Raw genomic sequence first — 25,038 nt, forward strand, 5'->3', positions numbered from 1 at the left:
TTATTTCAGTTATTTTTGCTATTTGGTACAATTATCCCAAGTTTGCTGTGCTTGTTAAAAGGCATGGAAAAAGCATACATTAAATCAAAGAACCAATATTAATTTAGTGGCTTTCACTCTAAGAAAATAAAAATAAAAGGCATAAAAGAATAAAATGGATTTTTTTTTTTTACTTACGTAATCACTGCTGTTTGAAGATATCAATCATGTAATAATGTAGATGGAAATAGTAAATTATGGAACAACGCCTCAGAGAAAAGAAATATAAAGAGAAAGACTTTCTCCAGTTCTTCAATAAATAGGTAGAATACAGTAACTAAAAATGCCTAATCAGATTGTACTGCACTATTCCTATTGAATTGTTGTTAGGAAGAGACAGGCTAGTGAAAGCTGTCAGGTGCAACTTCCAGACATGTAAACAAGCAAGATATAAACAGAGAGTTTCATAAATCCGATTTTCAATACAGTGAGGAAGAGTAGGTGAAATGTGTTGTAAGAAATCTAAAAGAAGGATAATACACTTTGCCAAGCCCTCATTTAAACTGCAGGAGCTTTTCAAGGGCTCATCAAAGGCTGTAGGAGTCTTTCAATGATTACAATAACCTGTGAATGAAGCCTTCATCCGGAGTTACTGTTCCTGTGACCTTCCCAATGACAAAACTACCTTCCTGTCCAGGTGTGTCTTCAAAGGAAGTTTGCGTGCTCAAACTAATTTAAAAAACAAACAAACAAAAAAGTCCTGCAGTTTGTGGACCACCGTACCCTTCAGAATTACTTTTAAAAGCAGCAGTCAGAAGTGGTATTCAATTCTGATTACTTTCTCATTATATCTTTGCACTTCTTCATCATATACAAGAACCTCGGCGCACTTTAATTGTTCAAAATACCATGGGCTTATGGCCGCTACTGAGCTTGCTGGTGACAAATGCAGTATGTATATAACTATATCCTCTAGGATCTTCATATGCAGAAATGAATTTATGCAGTGTACAGAAGGAGCTGTAGTCAACCTGACTAGCACTGTAGGAACAGCAGGTGGTTTAGGTCTAATTATGAGTAGCCACTGGTTGGAGCATCCTGTCTCCTCCCGTATTTCCTCTAGTCTTGATGCTGAGATCCACTATTTTTTCCTTCATATTTCTTAGGCAAGTTGGAATTGAAATCAAAGACTTTGGACAAAGTTGGAGGAGTGGTGTTGCATTTCATTCCGTTATTCATGCTATCCGTCCAGATTTAGTGGACATGGACAAAGTAAAGGGAAGATCAAATAGGGAAAACCTGGAAGAAGCCTTCACACTCGCAGAAACAGAACTAGGAATTCCAAGGCTCCTTGATCCAGAAGGTACCTAATTCATTGCTTAAAAAAAGTTTGGACTATTTGTATGAGTTAAATCAAACATGCTGATTAGATGGTGTTTAGGAGAAGTAGAATAGTGTTTAGATATTTAAGTATCATGTTGTGCCATTCAGATATAGTTTAATTTACTATGTTCTGTACTCATATCTAGATGTGAATGTTGACAAGCCAGATGAAAAGTCTATCATGACATACGTAGCCCAGTTTTTGAAGTACTACCCTGATCTTCATCATACCATGACTGATGTGCAGGAGAATGATGTAAGTTTCTCTTTCATACCTATACAAATCAGTTTATCTTAGGGGGTGGGGGTGTTATAAATACATTTTTTAGCTTATTATATTTTCTTTTGATTAACAGTTCAAATGAAAGCAAGCAGAGTAAGAAAAGTAAGAAAGATTAACTGAGAATAAAAGAACCTGTGTTGTAAATATTTACTAGTAGATGAAGAAAAGAGTGTGGCAGTTCTGCGGAGATTTTCCTTTCAACAGTAGGAGCCAAGAAGAACAGAAACAGTTTTGGTAAATGTTAACAAATGAATGGATCCCAAAATTCTCTGAGAGTTTTTCAAGCATAACACCAATAAGATTGCAACAGTTTGTTACATGAGGCAGAGCATGAATTCTTTTTCTACCACACTGGATTTCTGGATAGGAACAAGAATAGTCCAAGAGATTGCTTAGTCTTCGGACTTTTAGATTTGGGAGGCAGTTATAATTTTGACACAGACTTCTTTATATTGCACTGTGAAGTTAGACTAGACTATTTGCTTTAAGGAATCACTTTCAGTCTTTTTTTTTTTCTTGTTTGTATTGTGAGTGCTGTAGTGCATTGGTTTTGCACTAGAATATCTGTACTCAGTGATGCCAAGCGATTATGACTCACTTCCTAATCCGGATCATTTACTTCCTTCATGGCAAATGAAAGGAAACACTGCTGCGACAATCTGCTCAGCCCCAGCAAGAGAGAAAGAGCACTTTTTGTCTGTGTTTCTTTGCATACCTTATGGACAGCATTTTTTTTTTAATACAGTGGGCCTTTCTGTTTCTTATTCCAAATTCTTTAATATAACGCTTATTTAATATATGGGTAACTGCTTTTCTTGGCTACACAATCCACCTAAGTGTGATTTTTTTTGTTTGTTTGTTTTTAACCCATTCTGCACCTATGGTCATTCTAATATGTACCTCAGGTAAATTAATTGATTAAAAAAATGTAAAGGAGAGAGTACTACTTTTTTTCTCAGTGCACAGTGTATCATATATGAGTTATTCGTGTGATGATATAATCCATTTAAATTGAAAATTCTTTTTTTTTTTTTTTTCAACAATTTTTGTCCACTGATTCTGTTCTGGGTATATACAGGATTGGTATTTTTATGTCTTCAGGTTTATAAAAGAGATGTATATATTCATGAATGCTCTCCTTCACACGAAAAGACCACATGCATCACTTACACAATCACTTATAAAACCATATATACGTCTCTTTTACAAACCTGAAGACATAAAACACTCTGCTCTTTGTTTCCCCATAGGTTATGACATTTTAAAAGATATACTTCTCTAACCATCTTGGAAATTTAGATACCTAAAATTTTCTAGTATTAACTGGGAGAAATTCAAAAATCTAACAGATGAAGTTTTTACATTTGAAATGAGCATTCAGAAATTAAGCTGGAAGACTGCAGAAGTGAAAATATAATGAAGCAAACTGCAGTCACTGCAGTCAGTCAATTGTGTTTATAGTTTGACTTGATCCAATTAATTACCTTTATTCCATGGTAGTTTCTTTGTGGTTTTGTTTGTTTTTTTTTCTTTTTTATTTTGTTGTTGTTGTTGTTTTTGGATTTTGTTTGGTTTTGTTTTTAATATATAAGTAATAGGTTATTTTCAAGCAAATATGATCAAGGGTTCATCTCATACTATTTATATCTAACTAGTAGCATATGTTGAAATTAAATTTAATACTCATAGAAGAATTATTCCCATCTTCTCAATCCATTCAAGCAAAAGTTTGAGCAGCTTTGATGGGACCTTTTTGAAAATTCTTACCCTTACACAGTCCCAATGCACTTCTGTCGAAGCTAGTAAAGAGGTAAAGTTGTGAAACATCTATCAATTGCTTCATCTTGGTATGATTTTAAATACAGAGAAAACACATTCCTTCGAATTAAAAAGTGTTCTAATGAGAAACAAGTAATTCAGAAAATAATCCTGTCACCTTCAACATCTTTATGCCATTATAGTTCCCAAATATAAAAGGAATTTTCCAATCAGCAACTGGAAAAATATATTTCTGAGCTCTTCCAGTAATTTGCTGTCTGCTTTTTAAGATGTGCATTAATAGCTCATCCCTGAAGATATTGCTTGGCTCAGCATTCACAGTGCATCTGTGCTACTGTTATCAATGGATGTGTTTCAGTGATGATGGTAACACATACGTATAAACAAGAGTTTTCAAGAGGAATTGACAAAGTAATTGAATACATAGATAAACATTTTTAAAGGGACTTGTTTTTTCCAGTAAATTGGCAATAAAATAATAGTTCCACATTTCTGAAAAACAGATAACTTTTTAACTTTTTTTTTTTTTTTTTTTAAGATTTAAATGGTCATGTCTGAAAATTCTGTTCTGGCTCTGCCTAAGAATTTGAACAGTTCAGCTGGTTTATAATTACATAGTAGAGAACTCATTTCCTAGTCCATAATTAAATTTCTCATGAAACACGGATATATATTTTTATCTCTCCAAACACCAAAGTATTCTGTATTATGTAATTTTCAAATTAACACTGGCAGTTCAGTTTTAAAGAAGAAAAATATATATATATATATATATATATATAGACTGAGTTGGGCTGAAAAGTTTCTATGTAAATTTAATTTTTCCCCTATTCTTATCATATTGGAATTCATAAACACTTTTCTCTAATCTTTTTCTTTCATATTCTTTGGTGGTTGAGTGCTCCAGTTCTGTTGTTTGTCTCTGCAAATAAGTGAACGTGCGTAGAATGGTATCAGGATAGTTTAATACTCTAAAATTCTGTTTGGAAGTAGCATGCAGAAAATAAGTTGTAGTAACTTAAAAGAGTTAAAGTAAATGTGATCAGAGATCAAAAATCCTCATACTGAGGAAAGAACAAATGGTTACAATTCTTTGATGTTTTTTTTTGATGGTTTATGTTATATTCTGTATTCTGCTTAAGATGTGCAGGCTTTAGAAAATAGTTATGTATCTGTAACAACACCCTTTTAATGTTTTTTATTCAGTGTAAGAAACATTAGGCACTAATAAAAGTCTAGTTTTAAGAATGATATCTCATCAGACTGGGGATGACGGTGGCAGGTACCTTTGTTCCTAAGAAAGTGAATCCTTTATGACAGTTATCAAAACTGAGACTTCAAAATGTTTTTGTTTCAACCAAGGAACACAGAATCACTGCAGGTGACAAGAAGTGATCTGCTCAAGTGAAATCCTGTGAAAATTTAGAAATAAATAAATAAAATGCCTATTATGCTTTTCTTGAGTTGCACAGTATCAGTGCCATTAAGTTAGGCAGTTATTGAAACACCTACATCTTCTGCAATTAAGCAGAAAAGTAAACAAATATCATCTGACTAAATAGTAAAAATAAATAAATACATGAATCTCAGAAGACCTAATGTCACCTATTAACTTTACCTTTTTCACTTAATGTCAAAGAAATCATACTGTAATTTGAGAGGTGTGGCTATTCCTGTGTTCTTCAGGTATCACAGAGGTGCTCTTGTTCTGGTGATTTCTATTTCAAAAAGAATCGGTCAGGCTCATTTTTAGCTATTATTGAATTTTTAAGCTGCTTTAACAGGAATCTTGCTAAATGCCTGTTTTGCTCACATTGCTTGCTGTATGAACAGTTGTCACCACACAGATGCTCTTGCAAAGACTTATCTTAAAGGAAGTGATTCTCAGCCATAAGAATGTAATCCATAGAGGAATAAAGTCCTGTGCTTTACAAAACTGAAGTTATAGTGTGAACTAAAAATAGTATACACTGCATTGTGAAACACTTTCTCTTCTTGATTTCAAGAATACCTTACTTAAAGTTTCAATTACCAGGATTGTTACAGGAGTTTTGACCTATTAGGATGCAGAATTTAGTATTGTCTTTATGGATCTGACTGCTAAATATTAATAGAGATTTCAATAGTCTCACTAAAGTTATCACTTCTAGTGAATGGAGTGCATTTAATACCAAAGTTCTTCTTTGGTGGTTGAATGAGTAAAGAATTCTCTCTTGTCATAAGGGAGTAGTCTTGGATTTGTTGTTCATCTCAAAGAATCTTGATGTTATTTTTCCACACAGAAAGCAAGCTATCAGACCAGTAGAGTAGTACTATCAGACTAGAAGAATAATACTTTTATTCTCCTTCTCTATGTTTAAATGTTGGAAGCATTAGGTGTTCTGGCATTTTGTGACACTGTATGCAGTAAAGGAAATGCCAGCATTATAAAGAGCTGGAGCAGGGAAGTGTCATATATGCCCTAGACTGTTTCTCAGGTACCAGCTTTAGGCAAGTGTCAGAAAATAGGGAATAGAGCTTTATTCCAGTGCAGCTGTCCTAACACAATGTTAACCTTGCTGCAATATCCAGATAAGAATTTACGTAGGGAATTAACAGACATAACGCCTGTGATATTTGCACAATCTGTTATGCAAATTCTGTCCAACCAACTAGCACTGTTTTGAGTAGAGGATCAGTACCGGAATTAGCAGAAATACATCAAAGATGATTCTGTCCTTTTCTCAACTGAAATGAAGCAATACCTCTAAGCTGTTAAAATGACTAAGGGAAGTTACATTTTACATATTTGAGACAGCTTTCAAAGAAAGGAACCATAATTGGCTCCTTTCTCAGGTTAGGATTTTATTAAAATAATTAACTTTATTACTTAAATACTGTCAGTTGCTCTTCTTTTTTAACACATAGTCCAGTGCTGCTTCTCTCATATAAGGTTTAAAATTCAATCACTCATTTTAGGTGCTTAGCTGATACAATGTGGTGTTGCATTTTTTCACTGCAACAGATGTGTTTCTGATAGTCACCAATTTTATGGTAATATCACTTCTTTCATTTTAAAGAGTAGCTTCTGATTAACAGCCAGAACACATGGTTCATTGGTTGAAAATATGAGATGGACACTTGTATTCTACTTAAAGATTAGTGTACTTACACGGTGCACAAAAAGCCTTTCTGTTGTCTGCCAACCTTCTCATATAACATGCTGACAGACCTGAGATTTCCTGCCAGTATTTTAATTTTCACTGCCAGGTCACTGAACTCTGCAGAGAACTTTGCAGCCTTGCAAAGCTTCAGGGCCAATGATATACTTGAAGTGTTAAAGCAAAACTATAAAACAAATATGCCAAAAATGTCATGGAAACAAAAGAAACTGTGAATACAATCAAGTTTTATTTCTTTCTTTCCATTTTCCTTGTTAAAACATTCTCTACTAAAATATTTTGCCAGCTTCTGAACTTAGAGCTTGATGTCAAGGATTTCCCTGAAGTCACTAAGAAAATAAATGCATGACCTTGGGATCATACTGTTACTACACTTTCTCATCCAGCACCATAACCTTTCTCTCCATTTCCCTCCCCTCCCAGCAATAGTAGACCAGATAATAAAAAGGTGGTGAAATGATGATGATAAATTCTCTCCTGTCTCAGCCCAATTAGCTTTTCCTGGAAATTCACTCTGCATATATGTGGAAAACTAAAATTAGCTGTTGAGGTATATTTGAAGTACTTTCTGTTAATTTAACAGCAGGCAAGAACTACAAGTAATATTTCTGACACAGTAATGACACAAATAGTTATGACACTGCAAGACTCATGTCTAGATGCTGAGTTCATCTTTCATACTCACAAAGTCTTTTAAATTAGACTATATGAAGATAAGTGATGAGAGAATTTGGCCCCAAGGTTTCTATTGATTTTCACTACAACTAATGACCTTGACACCTCTACTAAAAGGCTGTAATAATTTTTTTTGTGTGTATGTGGTTGTATTAACTCATAGAAGGAAGACAGGTTGATACTGAGAGACCTAAAAGTGTGGGCAGAACAATTTGAAAGAGATTTAGCCCGAGCACAGGTGGCAGAAACAAGCTTACAGGAAAAATACCAGGTAAGCAATTGGGAAATATTTGAGTAATAAGATATTATTGTCATCATTTTTGTAATATGCATTGCAATATTTTATGCAGTCTGCATATTTGCAATTCAACATACTGTAGTTTAAAGAAATAAGGATGCAAATTGTGTTGCCTGTTATTGGTGGAGGATTATAATGTCAACTCCAGCTTTGCTATGTAGGATAGTGCACAGATGGTTTGCCTAACACAGAGCTTTTTCTAGCAGCATGAACGACTGTCCTAGTTAGAAGTGAGCATGTGTCTGTACAGTCCTTCCAGATCTTCCATGATATAGCTCAAATGAGAGGTATAACTGAAAGCTGGATGAGGTGAGAGGTGGACAGAAGACAGGGCTTAGAGCTTCATTTTTAAGCCCTCTCTTAAAAGTTAATGTCTAAATCTACTACAAATTTTGGCCTAAATTTTCTATCAAAGCTTGACTATTTTCTAAAAACAGCAACTATCTGTCCTAACTTGCATTTAAACCATTTGCTAGTTTATCTGAAAAATGATTATTTCCTTTTGGACAGAGTTCAGGCATCTGATAACTGAAGGGAAATGTAAAAGTCCTACTTATATTTTCCTGGACCATTCTAGGATCTATTAAAACCTTTAATAAAAAGCAATTCAATGAAGGTTATAAATATACAAGTTAACTGCTTCTCCTTTTTGGGAAGTATTAAGACTTCTATCAATGCAAAATTGTCATATAGGTGGCATAAATGGCAACTCCATAAATGTTGCAGATTTTTTTTAACTCTACACTGCATTAACTTGATTTTCTCTTTGTGCAGTCATTTAAGCATTTCAGAGTGCAGTATGAGTTAAAAAGGAAACCGATAGAACTTGCAACCCAGTCCTTACGGAAAGATGGTAAATTATTGCTTGATCAAGCTATAGTGAAGCAAGCATGGGACAGAGTTTCTTCCAGGGTAAGTTGAAAATTTATTATACTATATATTTTTTTATTAAGTGAAGGCTGAGATTTTTAAATCCTTTAAGGTACCTATTTGCTGCTGATTTTATTAGGCATTAAGAACATAAATATGAAACAAGTTTCTAGTGATGTTGAATTGTATTTTTTTTGAGAATGTTTATAGCTCTATCATCCTTAATATTTGTTCAAAGAGAGTATGAACTTTAAGACAAGGACAGTGCTTTGAGGTTTCCCTTTATTTGAAGGTATATTGACAAGCCAAGCTGAAAATATTGTGAAGGGAAAAAAATGCACAATGCAGCTTCAAAATGCAATTTTTAAATTGAAACTGCTAGAGTTATTCTAGTAATAACTAAAAATTCGAATACAATATTTATAATGTAATCAGAAAACATTTCTGTGCAACAAATTCTGAATCAATAAATGAAGATTTAATGCCATTTTTTACCTGGTTGCAATAGAAGGAATTAACATCAGTTTTCGTGATAGTAATTCTGTACTAAAAGAATGAAAAATCCAAAGTGAGTTATAATGTTTGTCCCAAATAAGAAATAAGTTATCAAATCATTATTTGATACTCAGTGTATCTTCACGTATTTTTTTATTATTATTGTGTGTGTGTATGTCATATTTAATGGAGAATCTATTTTAAAATATTCTGTTGTTTTTTTTTTTTTTGTTTTGTTTTGTTTTTTACAGTTTTCATTATTTTTACTCCCATAACTGGGATTGCCAATAAGACATGGTATTTTACTGTTGTACTCTGGACTCCACAGTTCTTTGAAACTCATTTGCACATTTGAATGAAAATAAAATCAAAATTGCAATGAAAAGGTTTTTATGGAAAAGTATGAAATAAATAGCACTGAGAGGAAGATTGTCTCACCTGCTTTGCTGTGCTTGATGAAATTCCAAATCTTCAGAATGTCAGCTGTTACAGTTTACATATAATCGGTTCTGTAACGCAGCTATGATTCTAGAAGGGAAATCCAGAAATCCTTGTAGAGATTTTGTTGCCTATGAGAATGATGTAATTTCAGAACTAATGTTGAATTAATATATCTAGGTTTTTGTCTCAAAGTGTTGTGTTTTTATTTTATTTTTTTCTTACAATGAAGAGCTTGTTTTTTCTTCATACTTGTTTGTAAAATTAAGCAAGGAAGGAAATTCAGTCCTCTTACTTTTATTTCCCAGCTATTTGATTGGCACATACAGCTTGATAAATCTCTTCCTGCACCTTTGGGTACCATTGGTGCTTGGCTCTATAGAGCAGAGGTTGCTCTGAGGGAAGAAGTAAGTATTCAGCAAGCTCATGAGGAAACAGCGAATATAATACACCGGAAGCTTGAACAACTTAAGGTAAATATACATGCATTCATTCTGTGCACTATATTTCATTATTTCCAAGGCTGTAAATGATCCATGATTATTAATTGCAATTTGAAAGCTAGTTGGTATGGGTGGTATCACTTTGATGGTAGCTAAAGATTAGATATCTTTCAGTGATGACTTTTAACTGTGGTATCTCTGTATTTTACAAGTAATGTTAAAGATTGGTTTTGAATGTTCCTGCTTCTTCTTTCTGAAAAATACTGTGTATTGGTATTTTAACTGTTTTCTATTCTAGGAGTTCTGCTGGGGAAAACTCCATACAGAACTCCTAAGTTGGATGCATTGTCTAACCAATGTGAACTCACTAGGTGAAACAGGAGAAAGACAGCAAACTAAATGCAACTACTAAATGTGCTGATGGTTGCTGAATATATAGCTCAGACTTGGGGAAAAAAATTGTGAAATGAATTTTCATTGTATTGTAATGACAAATGACATGAGAAGTCCCCTCTGCTGTGGTAAAGAGGAAATTTACCAGATAAATTTGAATACCATTGCTATTATTTTTGCTGAGTCCTTCTTGTCATTTAAAATCAAAACTGTGAGGTTTGTGCTTTTATGTAATACATATGAGAAAAGTATAGAAATAAAATATTGGAGACTTGACGAAAAACTAAAGCAGCAAATATAAAGGAGAAAGGAAAAAAATGGTGTAGAGAAAGGCTGCACTTGTGGCAGTAAGGCTGTATTGTTTCATATATTTTCTTCAATATTATTTTATCAATACTATTTTTTAAATTTCTTGTGTTTGGATATTGCTTTCATTTTTATGGCTATGGAGGTTTTTTCCATTAAAAAAATCCACTTTTTAATAAAAGTAAAGCAACATAATGAAAAGCTGACAAATTTCATGGATATCTTGGAACAGTTTTGACAGTTTTTGGATCTCCCAATTATTCTTTATTAGAACAGTGTCACCTGTTCTAATTTAAGTTTTAGCTAATAAATCTTACCAAAACAATATTGAATATTATGGGAAAAATAATTGTTATCTTTCAAAGTCTAGTCTTTCATAAGGTTACATTTCATTAGCTTTATTTTTGACATAAAATATTTCAGGATTCGTAAAAATTAATTTTCATCAAAAAAAATCAAATCAATTTTTTGTTGTTGTTGTTATTGTTTGTTTGCATAATGTGAATAGTATAAACCTTATTTTGATACATTCCTTGATATAACTTTATGGCTTATAACCATTTGGAAGCTAATACAAAAGGTATCAGCCTACTTAGACAAACCTTCAAGGAATTATGCAAGCGTTTAAGTTTGTTTCTTCTCAGAAAGAGTAGTTAGGCATTGGAATGGGTTGCCCAGGGAAGTGGAGCATCACTGGCCCATGGGGGTGTTCAAGCAAAGGTTGGACCTGGTGCTTAGGGACATGGTTTACAGAATCACAGAATCACAGAATCGTCTAGGTTGGAAGAGACCTCCAAGATCATCTAGTCCAACCTCTGTCCTAACACTAACAAGACCTCCACTAAACCATATCACTAAGGACTACATCTAAATGTCTTTTAAAGACCTCCAGGGATGGCAACTCAACCACTTAGTGGGTGACATTGGTAGTAGACTGATGGTTGTACCAGATGATCTTGAAGATCTTTTGCAACCTTAATTATTCTGTGTTGTGGGTCATTTTGCAGAGCAGGATTTCTCTTGATGTGTAAAAGTTTTTTTGGACTTCCAGTTGATTTTGGATGAAACTGATGGGTTTTATTTTCACTTACGAGTGCATGTTAGGGGCATCCCTCTTTGTCTGACAGGGTCTCCAATGCAGCTAGATGAGATGCATGTTCCACGTCAGTCCTCTACATGAGAGTATGTTAGCTACAGGATAGCCTCAGTGGAGTTTTCCGCATGGTAAAATCAGTGCATCACCTGCATCTGAGAAAGTCTGATTCACTTTGTTTCAAAATGAGGTTTTGACTGAAGTAGAAAACAGTGAAAACATAGATGGGTTGATGGGAATTATGGGACCATTTGGTGATCTGAGCAAGTAGATAGGATCAATACACGAGTGTTGTGGTTTAACCTGACCGGCAGCTAAACACCACACAGCCGTTCGCTCACCCTCCCCCCTCGCTCTCTGGGATCAGGGAGAGAAACAGGAAAGTGAAGCCTGTGAGTTGAGATAAAGACAGTTTATTAAGAAAGGAAAATAATAATAATAATAATTAATAATAATAATAATAATAATAGTACTACTAATAATAATGTGTATGAAACAAGTGATGCACAATGCAATTGCTCACCACCCGTTGACCGATGCCCAGCCTATCCCCGAGCAGCCGGCCCCCCCCACCCCAGCTAGCCACCCCTATATATTGTTCAGCATGATGTCAGATGGTATGGAATACCCCTTTGGCCAGTTTGGGTCAGCTGTCCTGGGTCTGTCCCCTCCCAGCTCTTGCTGCACCCCCAGCCTGCTCGCTGGCAGGACAGAGCGAGAAGCTGAAAAGTCCTTGGCTTGGTGTAAGCACTGCTCTGCAACAATTAAAACATCAGCATGTTATCAACACTCTTCTCATCCTAATCCAAAACATAGCACCCTACCAGCTACTAGGAGGAAAATTAACTCTGTCCTACCTGAAACCAGGACAACAAGCCTGCACTTTATTCCCAGGGTAGAGAAGGGGGCAACTTTTTATGATTACCTTTTGCTAATAGGCTTCTGAGCACTTTGTGCCAAGAGCTGCCTGCTTGCAGAAAAATATCCACTGCTTTGTGTCCTCTCAGCCACTGGGGACTTTACGTGTTATTGTTATGGTATCTCTTCAAAGACTACTGCCAGTCATTCATTTTAATATGTAATCTCCAGGAAACCGTTTGAAGCGGTGTTGCTTAGTTACAGTTGAAATGTGCTCTGCTGTAAGGTTTTTGCTGGTACAATCCTTATCACAGGCATACTGGTCGGGTACCACATTCTGCATTCATTTGTGTAATATAGAGAGAACAATCCTGAAATCCTTTGATGCTGAGAGAGTGAGAAGTTCACTAAATACTGAATATGTACTTACATAAGGAGCTCTGGATCTTCTGCCGGTATATAGAGGAGTAGATTAGTTGCTGAATATTTGAATCATACTTAATAAAGGTTAGTATCTGCTATAAAGATGTAAACAGTAAATTTAGCAGGATTATACAGTAGTGGTATTAGTGTATTTTCATGCTGCATTTCAGGCATTATTTAATACAGTTAAGAGTTCTTGTTTTGTTAAATCATTGCAGTGTATTCTGTTTTAAAATCTTCCTCAATTGTCAGACATAGCTTTAACAGAGCATTTAATAAGGGTGTTTCCTATGTAAATGTTCAAGCTGATGTAAATGCTTTCATGGTAGGCATAACTTTGCATGCAAATGTAAGAGCATGATCAAATAGTTAACTACATTGAGTCATCGGTGCAGGCTTCAAATTGTGCTTATTAGGTAGCCTACTGTGAGCCTTCTCTTTCTCCCTCTCTCCCTCTTCCCCTCCACCCCTTCTTCTCTCACTCTCAATCTTGCTCTCTCTCCTTAAAAACAGGATCTACTGAAAAATATAGAAGGTCACAAAAAGACATTCCATGAGATCCACAGAGCCAGGTCTGTTAATGGAGTACCTGTTCCACCTGACCAATTAGAGGATATGGCAGACAGGTAAGGCTTTCAATCTGAAATGAAAACCCTCTGTGAATGAAAGGAGACCTGTTTGCTTTTTAACCTGTTCACGTAAAAATTGCTGTCTAATTATGTTTCTTAGTGGCAAGCATGAAAAAAATGGAAAGGAAAACCCTCTCAGAATATAGATAAAAATACGCTGAAAAGCTTGGTGCATTGATGATTGATGAGAATTAACAGAAGCTAAGTGTTTTGAAAGGGAATACTTTTTTTTTCTTTTTTAATTGGTCCTGTTATTACTTGCCCCTGGAAGAGATGTTATGTAACAGCAATCAGGATGAATATAAGAAAAAAAGAAAAATGACTTTGCAAAACTTAGTAATAAATGTAAACTGATGATTTCTATGAATAAATATGATTATAATTCATTTGCTATTCAAAAGCAGCTATCAGAATGATCATCATATATAATTAAATGTTAGTAGACTCTGAATTAGGTGAAAAATATCTGAACTGTAAGTGAAGCTTTCAGTCTGCCTTGGAAGAAGAAAAAAAAATTATTGATGTATTTTACTACAGTATGATTCATTTTCCAGGTTTAATTTTGTTGTCTCTTCATCTGAGCTCCATCTGTTGAAAATGGAGTTTCTGGAACTGAAGTACCGTCTACTGTCACTCTTAGTGCTTGCAGAATCAAAGTTAAAATCATGGATTATCAAATATGGAAGGCGAGAGTCAGTGGAACTACTTCTTCAAAATTATATTGTAAGTTGGGGTTGTCTTCTTTTTTTATTATATTTGAAATATTCTCATCAAAGATTGTTTGAATTTAATAATAATAATAATAGTTAAAAAAAAGAAATGAGACTTGCCAGTCATCAACTTTGACTGCATTTATATGAATATCTTTTCAGACGTGTATCTGTCATCCCCTGGAGGAGCCTTAATCAAAATGCTAAAAATGAAAATCATGCATTTTACATCATCTCCTCAAAACCAGAAATAATGTCCCAACTGCTGTCTGACCATCCAGCTTACCAAGCATATCAGGAACTTCCAAATCCTATATTTTAACTTTAAATAAAAATTTAAGAGAACTTAATTTCATCTAATTTTACAACAACATAGATGCACTTTATTGTGCCTACATATGAATTTACTGCAGCATTGAGGAGGTTCTTGGAGTGAAGTCCTTCACATTACAATTATTCTTAATGTCGTCCTCCAAATGAAGACAGAATAATAATTCGTCTCTGTATTTGTTGAATGTATTATACTGGAAGTGGAGTCATTCTATTCTTTCAAGTAACAGTTTTTCCACTTCTGCTCTACATTAGTATATTAAACCCATTAGTTTATTTCTGTTCTGGAAAGAGATTGCTCCAGCTCTGCATCATTCATATATCATGTTAAGAAACAGAGGCTATTGACTTACAAGTGCTCATTGATATGATCCCTTTGTTACAAATTAATTTGCATTATCAAATGGCTGGTAAGATGGTGCCACCACTTGCACTTCTACATAGGGTATGAGGGATTCTTTCAAAAGCAGGTCTGGAATAAATACTTTTCCCCTTCTATCTAATACATATGAGGAAAATTGCACAGAAAAATTCAGTTAGGAAAGAATTCATACAGTTATAGAAGCTTTCAGAGCCACGATACTGTAGAGAAAGTTACCGGTGCCCACATAGCCTGCCAGTTTTTATTGTATTGGAAACAAACTTCAAATTTAAATTTCTTCTTACAGTGTGAGAACTGAAGGCTATTCATACTTTTCCCTAAGTTTAAGCTTTAGCAGTTAGAGACACAAAAAATTCGGGGGCTAACCCTTGTTTCAGAAAAATAGTAAAATATTCAGATGATCATTTACAATAACATAGTTTGCTAGAATGATGTGCAAGAGCTAGGTGTTAATTGAGACAACCTTACAAAGCATACATATGGACAAAGACTGCTAAAGGGTGTCAAGGGAAATAATGAGGGAGTGGATAGCTTAACTTTTGGATTAATATTTGATATCACTTTCTTATTTTTAACTTTAAAATAAATATTAAGTGGTGAATTTGTATGTCATTTTGTGATTAGCTCAATTATTCCTGTGCTTTCAGACCACTAATTCTGAGTTGGTCAGTAGGGAAAAGAAAATGCTTCCTTGCATCATTTATGAAACTATCACATCAAAATGAGGAAACTGGGACAAGAAGATAGAGCTCAGTTTCATTCCTGGTAGCCTTCGGTTCTGTTTGCTGCCATGTGTCCTATGATGGAAAAAGACTATTTGCTTTGGCTTAACTGAGAGCAAGTTTCTAGGAGCAAAAGCTGAGTATTACTCTTTGATTTAAATAGAAATCTTAATTAGGAAAGCCATAGTCAGTGCCTCCAGTGACTATGTTAGTAGACAATCAAAAAATAAGTATGTTGTCTGTCAAAGCAGACTGAGCAATCTTGGCATTCTAGGAGCATGCATATTTAGGATTTAGATATAACATATACCTGGAAAATATTTATGTTCTGTACCTTAAAAATAAAAGTGTACATTGCTACTCTAAACCATCTTCTTTTCACCTGTGTGTCATATACCAGAAGTAAAGTTCAGCATAGACTGTACACCATCAACTTGAAGAATATATTGTACCAAAGTGTCAGCTGCAGTGGAAATACTGGATACAGCTACCCGTGGACTTAAACCTGTCGCACTATTTTTTTGGCATAGGTTTATTAGAATGTTTGTAGGACCAGATGCTGTATGGATTTGGGAAAAGCTGCATATTTTCTTTAAGGGATCTTGTCAGATGGGAGAAATTATTACTTGGCAAAACACATATATTTAATTTTTGAATATATTTGTAATTGCTCTTGTGATTAGTATAGCATAAATAATTTGGTACCATCCTTTACTTTCTCATATGAAGCATAGCTTTTGGTTCAGGGTAAAATATCTGTGCATATGTATTTAGCAAAAGTGAAAATTCCTGAATTTGTCAAATAATTTGTGGTAAAGCATGCAATTCTTTACATTTGACAGATTTTTTAATTTATATATATATATATATATATATATATTTTAGTAGAGAAAAAAATCTGTCTTTTCTTGACTTCTAGTTTCCTTGGTTATAAACACATTTTAAATTTACCTGCTAGATAACTGTGGTGATTTGACATAGCAACTGTAAAAGGTTTTAAAATAGAAGATTTTTAGATACATTTTGTCTGGTGGGTTCATTTTTAAAACTGTTTATCGTATTTATATTATGTGGGCTGATGAATACAAGATCTAATTCTTCTCTTCAAACTACATTGACCTTGGAAATTTTTTCATTGATCATTGAAACTTTGGCCTCACTTGAGACCTGGTATTACCAAAATTATAGTAGTACACATAGAAGTTTGCCTATTCTGACATACCAAAACTTGTATACACATATTAGAGGTGTGTTTGCCTTAATGTGTAGATCTGTATGTAACTAGAGACACAGCAGGTAGTATAGGTTATAGAACCATTCAAAAACTCTAGATAAGTACATTAGGTAAGGCAATGTAAAAGCCTTATAAAAAGTAATGCAAGATACAATATATCTTTGTATCAAAAGATACATTTGCACAATATAGATATATATTTATACAGAGCATTTAAATAAAGTGACATTTCTGAAAGACATTAAAAAAAAAAAGCCATTTGGCAGAAATAAAGAGGCATAACTTTGTGACCAAAATATTTCCATATAAATTATTAATTGCTCTGTAACACATTACATGTTGGAAACACCACTCAGAAAGGAAAAGAACTGTTTTGCACTTTGGAAAAGTGTTTTGCCCTTTTTTTTTTCGCTTTGGAAACATATATTTCTTTAACTATATTTTTACCATTTGCAAAGAAGGTAAAGGAAAACTGAAGGATCAGTCAAATGTATTTCATCTCTTGAACTGAAATCTGTGTTTCTGTAAAAGACTAATAGAGTAACCATTTTTAATGTTTAACTAGATTTGTTTTTTGTAGTAACCTTCTTATAGGGAGGAAATTTTTCATTAATTAAAATGATTCCACTGATCACGTAATGTTTATTTCTTCACTTTCTGTATATTCATAGAATATACAGAAAAGTTTGGGTTGGAAGGGACTTCAAAGACCATCTAGTTCCAACCCCCCGCCGTAGGCAGGGATGCCACCCACTAGATCAGGTTGCTCAGGGCCTCATCTAACCTGGTCTTTAACACCTGCAGGGATGGGGCATTCTCAGCCTCTCTGGGTAACCTGTTCCAGTGCCTCACCATTCTCTGTTTGAAATAGTGTAACATATGCTAGGACTTTCAGCAAGTGATCAACTAGCAGATTAACAAACATATTAAATATTCTTTCCATATGCAAAGTAAAGAAACTGAAGTTTGAGGTACTCTGCTGTACCATTAATTTTAAAAAATGAAATTTATATACTATTTTATAAATTAATAGAGGAATAATGAAGTTAAAAGATGTCATTGCTGTCCTGGTGTGATCTCAGGGAACATATTTTTAATATCTATCTTTATTTTCTCTGTGTAATTATTTTTTTTTTCCTTTCAGTCTGTAATTGAAAATAGTAAGTTCTTTGAGCAATATGAAGTTACGTACCAGATCTTGAAAAGAGCAGCTGAAATGTATGCCAAAGCAAACGGCTCAGGTAAATGCCTATGTTTCTTTTGTTGTGGGGATGCCATTTTAATCTCTTCAGACATAAAAACCTTCTAAAAATATTTCCTAATATTTGTTTCTTCAATGCATAGAGCTGTATAGCGGCTGCAGTCCACCAGGGAGGCTACAGCCTTTTGTAGCAATTTTGCATTTTCTCTAGCATGAGGCCAGCTGGTAGAGAGCTGCTTTTCAACTTTCTGAATGTCCAGAAGGTCATTGTCATGTTCAGACTTCCTACTGGGAGAAGTCCATGGTCCATCCTAACTTATAGATTCTTTGAATATTCCTGATCTGAGCCCAGTAGTGTGCCAGAGAACCAATTATCAGTAGGCAAAGTCACATTCTAGTGCCTGGGGACACTCCCTGGCAAGGCTTCATTTACTAGAAAAACACAGCCAGAGAGCTGATCCCAAAGTTGTCACAGTAGCAAAAGTATCCCCTGATTTAAGAAGATTCTTCATCAACTGTGAAGTTATAAGGGGAACCCAAATGATAGCTCAAGTATGGGTGTACATGAGAAAAATGTGTAGCTGATTGACCCAATACCTCCTGTAATTTCTGAACAGCACTGCTTGGTTCAGTGAGAATGTATAAGGGCAATATTTGACCTAGGTAGACATGATATTGCTTTAGTCTCTGCTGAGATAAAAACACAGTAACATCTGTGGAAGATTGCTGCAGCTGTTAAAATGGTTAGCATATTTGCAGAGAAAATGAATATCTTTGTTGTTGTGAAATTTAAAATTGATGGTGATACTCAAATTTTACTGACACGATATTCTTGCAAAGAATAAAAATTAATAGATTTACTCAATGGTATTAAAAATCCAGTAGCAAATTCTGTGTATTCTGTGAAGTCTCAGGATTTACATGGATTCTTTTTCTTATCTCTGTTTTTCCTTCTGGAATAAGGACATGTATCTTTCTTGCAGTGAAGAAAATATTAAAAAGTAAATGGCAAAAATTAGCAGCATTGTGTTTTAAAGTCAGTAGAAAGAAGTTCAATTTCATTCAGTAGTTTTGTATACAGGAATAATTTGTTTTTACATTACACATCTCTACTACTTTATTTTTAAATTAATTTTCTCTCTTGATTTCTTTTACTGCAAATTAGAAATGAACATCAAAATGAATATGCAGTGTTTCTATTCAAATATGGCACTCATTTTATGTACTTTCCTCTGTCTTTGATTCACATGGTTAATTTTTCAGTAATAAATTTTGTACTAAAAATTGGGCTATCAACTGAGCACATGTGTATAAGCCTTCTGAAACAGCAGTTTTAGTAAAATATAATTCCCTGATGAGAATGGATAAGCGTAGAATAAAATTAAGCTTCACAGAAGCTTAATAATAAACTTAAATAATTGATTTCATTCCTGTATGTCAGTGGAAGAAGTTGAGAATGTGATGAAATTCATGAATGAAACAACAGCACAGTGGAGGAACCTCTCGGTAGAGGTGAGAAGTGTAAGAAGCATGTTGGAAGAAGTAATTGCTAATTGGGACAGATACAGCAGCACTGTGGCAGGTCTGCAAGCCTGGTTGGAGGATGCCGAAAAAATGCTTAATCAGCCTGAACATTCTAAAAAGGTATGAACTAATACCATATATATTTGCCTATTTTGTAAATTATGAAATATGCTATATACTTCTGCATTTCCTTAGGTTGTTTTAAAAAATGTCATACAAGAGAGAGAGGTTCAGGCTGGAACTTTTTAGTGGATTCATTGATAGATTCAAGGACTTGAGTAGTTTGCTCCATCTTCTCATTCCTTCTTGACCTCTAATAAGGCTGACCAGGACAGTTCTCCTGTCTCCTAATAAGGAGAACTGGACAGTGCCAGATTCAGTAGATTTACTTAGTTTTGCCTGTATTCACAAAGGACAGTCTTGGCACAAAGCAAAGGCTATGCTCTGCAACATATAGAAGATTTAAACTGCACATTTAGCTTACTAAAGAACAATGGTTATTCACTGATACATCAGTACAGAGTATCTGTACTCATTACTGATCTCAGCTTTGAGAATTTAAAACACTGTTGTTCTACTCTTTCTTCAACAATTTTAAGCAGTATATATCCATTTAAAATTTTCTCTTTGGTTGTATCAAAAACGTAATTGTATCAGAAATGTTTTTACATGTAGGTAAGTTCTGACAAATATAACTGTAAAGTTTAAGAACTGTAGCTCCAAAACTTCAAATGACTGGCATTACAGTTGGACAGGGCTTTTTCACATCTGACCCTAAGCAAGGGATGGCATAGCACTGTCACTGTCAGATAAGCAGTCTTGGAATTCTAGATTGAGAGCCAGTAACAAAATGAGTCAGTGCCTCTTCCTTGGTCTTGAGGACCAAGTGGCATGGTTCAGCTTGCACGTTTGCGGCTACTCTATTTCTCCACCTAAAGAAAGTGTCCTCTTTGATTCAGACTATTTGGAACAGTACTTGCCCTGTGCTCTCCACTGAATTGCATACTGTTTGGGAGAAGGGCAGCTGGCAGAAGCCAAAGCCATATGAGAGAACATGTTAAATAATGTGGACAATCATGGGACAGTGATCGAGTACTGTTTAGTTTGCTGGTATAGCTATGACCATAGTGCCTGGAGATACCTGCCTTAAGTAACTCCCATCCTTAGATAACTTAGATAACAGCCCATTCTCTTGCAGAGCAAAAAGGAAGGGGAGAAGGGACGAAGTTGGTCTTTGTCTTCTCTGCCAATTAATGTCATGTGTACCTTCCTACAAGATGTACAATGGGTGGGCTATTTAGGCTGTCTTAGTGGGGTGGGGGAAAGAAATCAGTCACAGCTATCCTTTTCACTTAAGCTCTCACCTTCTCTGAGATAGGAGGAAGCAGTAGTGAAGGATCAATTTGCTCAGATCAGAAATTGTATTCTAACAGTGTTTTTAGTTACTGACCAAATCCTTTCTCTTATGGAGGAGTTCCATTAGTTCAACTGAAGCTACTCACCACAGTAAAATGAGCTATGAGTAAACTAGTAGCAATTTTTAATATAGTAGGCTGTCTTCAAACAGTTCAAAATTCTATTGCGATATATCCAATATAAAGTGTTTTAGGGAATGATTGTTCAAAATGTTTTATCAAACCATTAACGGGTGGCTAAAATTTAGTTTAATGGTTTAAGGTAAATATTATTTGCAAAGGTTTAAGAATGTGCATTCATTTTTTTCTTCAGGATTTTTTCCGGCACTTACCTCATTGGATCCAACAGCATACAGCCATGAATGATGCTGGTAATTTTCTGATTGAAACATGTGATGAGGCCATTTCCAGAGACCTTAAACAGCAACTTCTGTTACTAAATGGAAGATGGAGAGAGTTGTTTATGCAAGTTAAACAAGTATGTGGTTTTTCTGTTTTTATGTTTAAATGTTTACTTTGTAATTTCCATGCCAGTAAGACAGATTTGCCCCACTAGCAGGACTATACAACAGCTTACTAATGTGCCTAACTTTTCATGATTATTTAAATATGAAATTAAACCCTGCCAGTAGTTTACTGCTATTGGGGCATTTGTCTTGTCTATCTTTTGGGTTATATTTTTTTTCTTTTTTTGTAGACATTTTCAGCTGGTATAGCCTGTATTTTTTCTTTACTGTCATAATACGGTGATTGTTATTCATGCATTACGTCTACTTTCTTTTAAGAAAATGATTGGTTTTACATAGAGCTTGCAATAACAATGGCTGTAAAACTAAATAGGGAAAATGTTGAAAGTGCATATTTTTATTACCCTTTAATGGAAGTTGTGTTCAATTACTGTACTACAACCATAAACAGGTGCAATGCAAATTAGTTAGCTAAATGTTTTCCCCAAATCAGTCAGACATTAGTTCCATCTCATGAACCAGGAGGTACTTATAGCCAATTTAAAAACTAAAACTAAAAATAAAAATACAGATCTGTCTCATGAAGGAGATTCAACTGTTTGGAAAATAAATGTTTTTATGTTCTTATTAAAAGGCACAAGAGAAGATAAAATTATGCACAAGTGTTTCACACCTTATAAACACAATTGAAAATATTTTTGCTTATTGTCGATATACATCTCATGGTATTTTTCCCTTTCAGCAGCCTTCAGTTGGCAGTTGCCCATTTGAAGACGTTGAATCTGCTTTTTTAATTGGCATGATTAGTTCCATTGCAATCAAGTTAAATGGAAAAGCAGATTATGAGTGTACACTTTTTTTTATTGTAACTTTTACAAACTAGAATGTTGTCAAGTTTTATTTGCTAATAATATTTAGGGTGATTCACTGTGGAACTGTAATGCCCAGAGAAATGTATTTCTTGTCTTATGTCTTTCACATGCTGTCTGTGAAAGCATAGCCTGTCTCCACTTCCATTATACAGTGCTTTCTCCCTTGTAACACCTCCTGTGTTCTCCCTTCTTCCAGCCAGCAGTTTTTACTGGACTTTCTGTTCTTTTTCAGCTTTTCTAGGCTTTCTGTATTATTTCTCATTGCTGAACTTTCAAAATTGGCACTGTAGGTAATGAGAAATTAATAGAGACTGATTCTAGGTTAAAAACCAGTGAGAGTTTGGAGTTCTTGGAAAAATCCATACCTTAAAAAGGCTGAACTCTAATTTGAATGTTCTTCTTAGCATCAGCGCTGCTGAAAATAAATAAAACCCTTAGTGTAGAATATTTTCCATTACTTCATATTTTATTGAATACAATTTTTCTAGCAAAAAATTGCTCTAAAAACATGCTCATTTTCTCAAGTAATTATTTAGTAGCCACATATGTCATTTGGATAAGTTTTTTTGTTTCTTTCTTTCTTTTTACTTTACACTTTTTTAGTATGCTCGAGCAGATGAACTGGACAAAATGCGGAAGGAATACCTGGATGGTGTTGCCGGTTTGAGGGCCTTTGTTGATGAAAACAATAGAAAATTTTCAGCACCTGTAGAAGTGTCCTTCCTAGATGTCAAGATGTTTGTACAAGACTTAGAAGTAAGTCTCTTCCTTCCATTCTTTTCTTTCCCTTTTATAAAAGAGAGGCGTGTAACTATTTAATTCTGAGGATAAAGCATAAAATCATATTAATATGCATTTCCATTATTACTCTTCTTCACTAGTGTTATTTTTGTATAGCTTCTCCTATGGCCGATCTAAATCCTTGTGTTCTATGAGTGATGTTTCTAGAGCACATTTCCAAAACACCGTCCATCTGGATATTTCTTTCTGTTTAGTTTCAAATCACATCCGGGTGAGCTGATTTGATACCCTTTGGCACATTTTGCATGCATTTGAATTACGATTCAAGCTTCACAAAGTCAGACAGGACAAAAATTGGAATATATATCTCACATCACTTGGTAATAGGCTTGAATCTCCCATGAATGCATGAATGCTATTGTTGAAAATTTTCTTGAAACATTTGTTACAGAATATTAAACAGAAATTGCCTGCCATGGAAGCTCAGTACAAAATGGTCGCAAGAACAGCAGAACTTGTTATAAAAGAAGTTTCCCAAGAGGAAGTAAATGAAATGCTTGCAACTTTGACAAGGATCAATGAGCAGATAAGCAAGGTTGCAGAATACATTTTTCTACTATACATGGTGTTGACTGCTGAACTAGTAACCAGTAAGCTGCATGAGAGAGGGGAAAAAAAAAAAAAAGAAAAAAAAAAAACAAACAGGAATATGCATTTGAGCAAATGTATGTCTGTAGTAACAATGGAGTGAATTAATGGTAGAGAAAATATTACTTCTTTCAGACCTCAAGACTACCATCTTTAAATTTATTTTATTTTATTTTATTTATTTTTAAACTTATACAGTACTGGTATTGATCTTAATAGAGACAGTTACCAACTATATAAATTTACGTGTAAATGAAGCTACTATTAATTGAATTTTATTACCTTTTTAATAATTATTTTTCTTTACAATGACCAAAAGGTTAAGGAGTATTCCTGTGCCCTGCTGTATGAAAGTCAGCATCTGCTGTCTCCACTGGAAGAACTGGAGAAACAAATAACAAATTTTTATGAATCTCTTGAAAAAGTCAATGAAATAATTTCTATCCAGGATCCTGAAACACAGTCTACAACACTTCTTAAACAAAAAGCTCAAGTAAGTTTATAAAACGACTTGCTTTAAAAAAGGATTTGCTTTCTCTATTTCATTTTCTATATGTACAATTCGATTACTAAGATTTTTTATTTTAATTTGGTCAGCTGCCCAAATGTTTCTTCATATTCAGGCAATAAACATAACCTATCCTAAAGTCAGCTAGGCATAAACATACAAGGATTGAAAACTATGTTCCCCCACTACAGCCCATGGTTTCTCAATCCAAGGTGCAAATACGAGATCTTTGTTGTGGAAATAGGACTGAAATGTTAGAAATGTAAATATTATATATATATATATATATATATATATATATATATGTATAATATATATAATATGTTATATATAATATTATTTATATAATGTATAATATTATATATACTGTGTATTATATGTTTACATTAGTGTGATTTATGTATACGTACTTAAAAATACTTCAAGCCTGCAATGTGGAGAGATTGGCATAAGTCAACGAGAAGGGTCTTCTTTTCCAGCGACTTCAAGCTTTGATTGTACTTGGGTAGAAAAATGACCTAGTGAGCTTGACTGTTCAATCACAACAGTCCTCTTCTGTACGTGAACACAACACAAGTCATGTGTCCAGTCTGCTGTTTAAGAAGCAGTCTGAGTACTCTTTTCCTCTTTCCTGATGTTGCCCAGACTCAGAATGTCATCATAAAATTCCATGTTTCTTCTGCAGTTGTTTGCCATCAAGGAACTGAAATCTTCTCATTTATACGAAGGCTTCTGACAGGAAAGATTAATTTGTTGAAAGGCAAGATCAGTCTGCTAT

The 25,038-nt window shown here is 34.3% G+C and overlaps 1 protein-coding gene across 1 annotated transcript in view; it reads left to right on the forward strand.

Annotated features, from left to right (window-relative positions):
- The window catches only part of SYNE1 (spectrin repeat containing nuclear envelope protein 1), a 292,806-nt gene that overhangs the window by 60,456 nt on the left and 207,312 nt on the right, over nucleotides 1-25,038 (forward strand). The window contains exons 8-20 of the mRNA XM_050710059.1: nucleotides 1,146-1,342; nucleotides 1,509-1,618; nucleotides 7,424-7,531; nucleotides 8,333-8,470; nucleotides 9,670-9,834; nucleotides 13,391-13,503; nucleotides 14,061-14,229; nucleotides 18,029-18,125; nucleotides 19,527-19,729; nucleotides 21,338-21,502; nucleotides 22,967-23,119; nucleotides 23,556-23,699; nucleotides 24,072-24,245. Of these exons, the coding sequence (XP_050566016.1) occupies nucleotides 1,146-1,342; nucleotides 1,509-1,618; nucleotides 7,424-7,531; nucleotides 8,333-8,470; nucleotides 9,670-9,834; nucleotides 13,391-13,503; nucleotides 14,061-14,229; nucleotides 18,029-18,125; nucleotides 19,527-19,729; nucleotides 21,338-21,502; nucleotides 22,967-23,119; nucleotides 23,556-23,699; nucleotides 24,072-24,245 (1,936 nt within the window). The remainder of the gene's footprint in view (nucleotides 1-1,145; nucleotides 1,343-1,508; nucleotides 1,619-7,423; nucleotides 7,532-8,332; nucleotides 8,471-9,669; nucleotides 9,835-13,390; nucleotides 13,504-14,060; nucleotides 14,230-18,028; nucleotides 18,126-19,526; nucleotides 19,730-21,337; nucleotides 21,503-22,966; nucleotides 23,120-23,555; nucleotides 23,700-24,071; nucleotides 24,246-25,038) is intronic.

The sequence above is a fragment of the Cygnus atratus genome, chromosome 3, assembly GCF_013377495.2.
Source record: "Cygnus atratus isolate AKBS03 ecotype Queensland, Australia chromosome 3, CAtr_DNAZoo_HiC_assembly, whole genome shotgun sequence".
NCBI classification, from domain to species: Eukaryota; Metazoa; Chordata; class Aves; order Anseriformes; family Anatidae; genus Cygnus; species Cygnus atratus.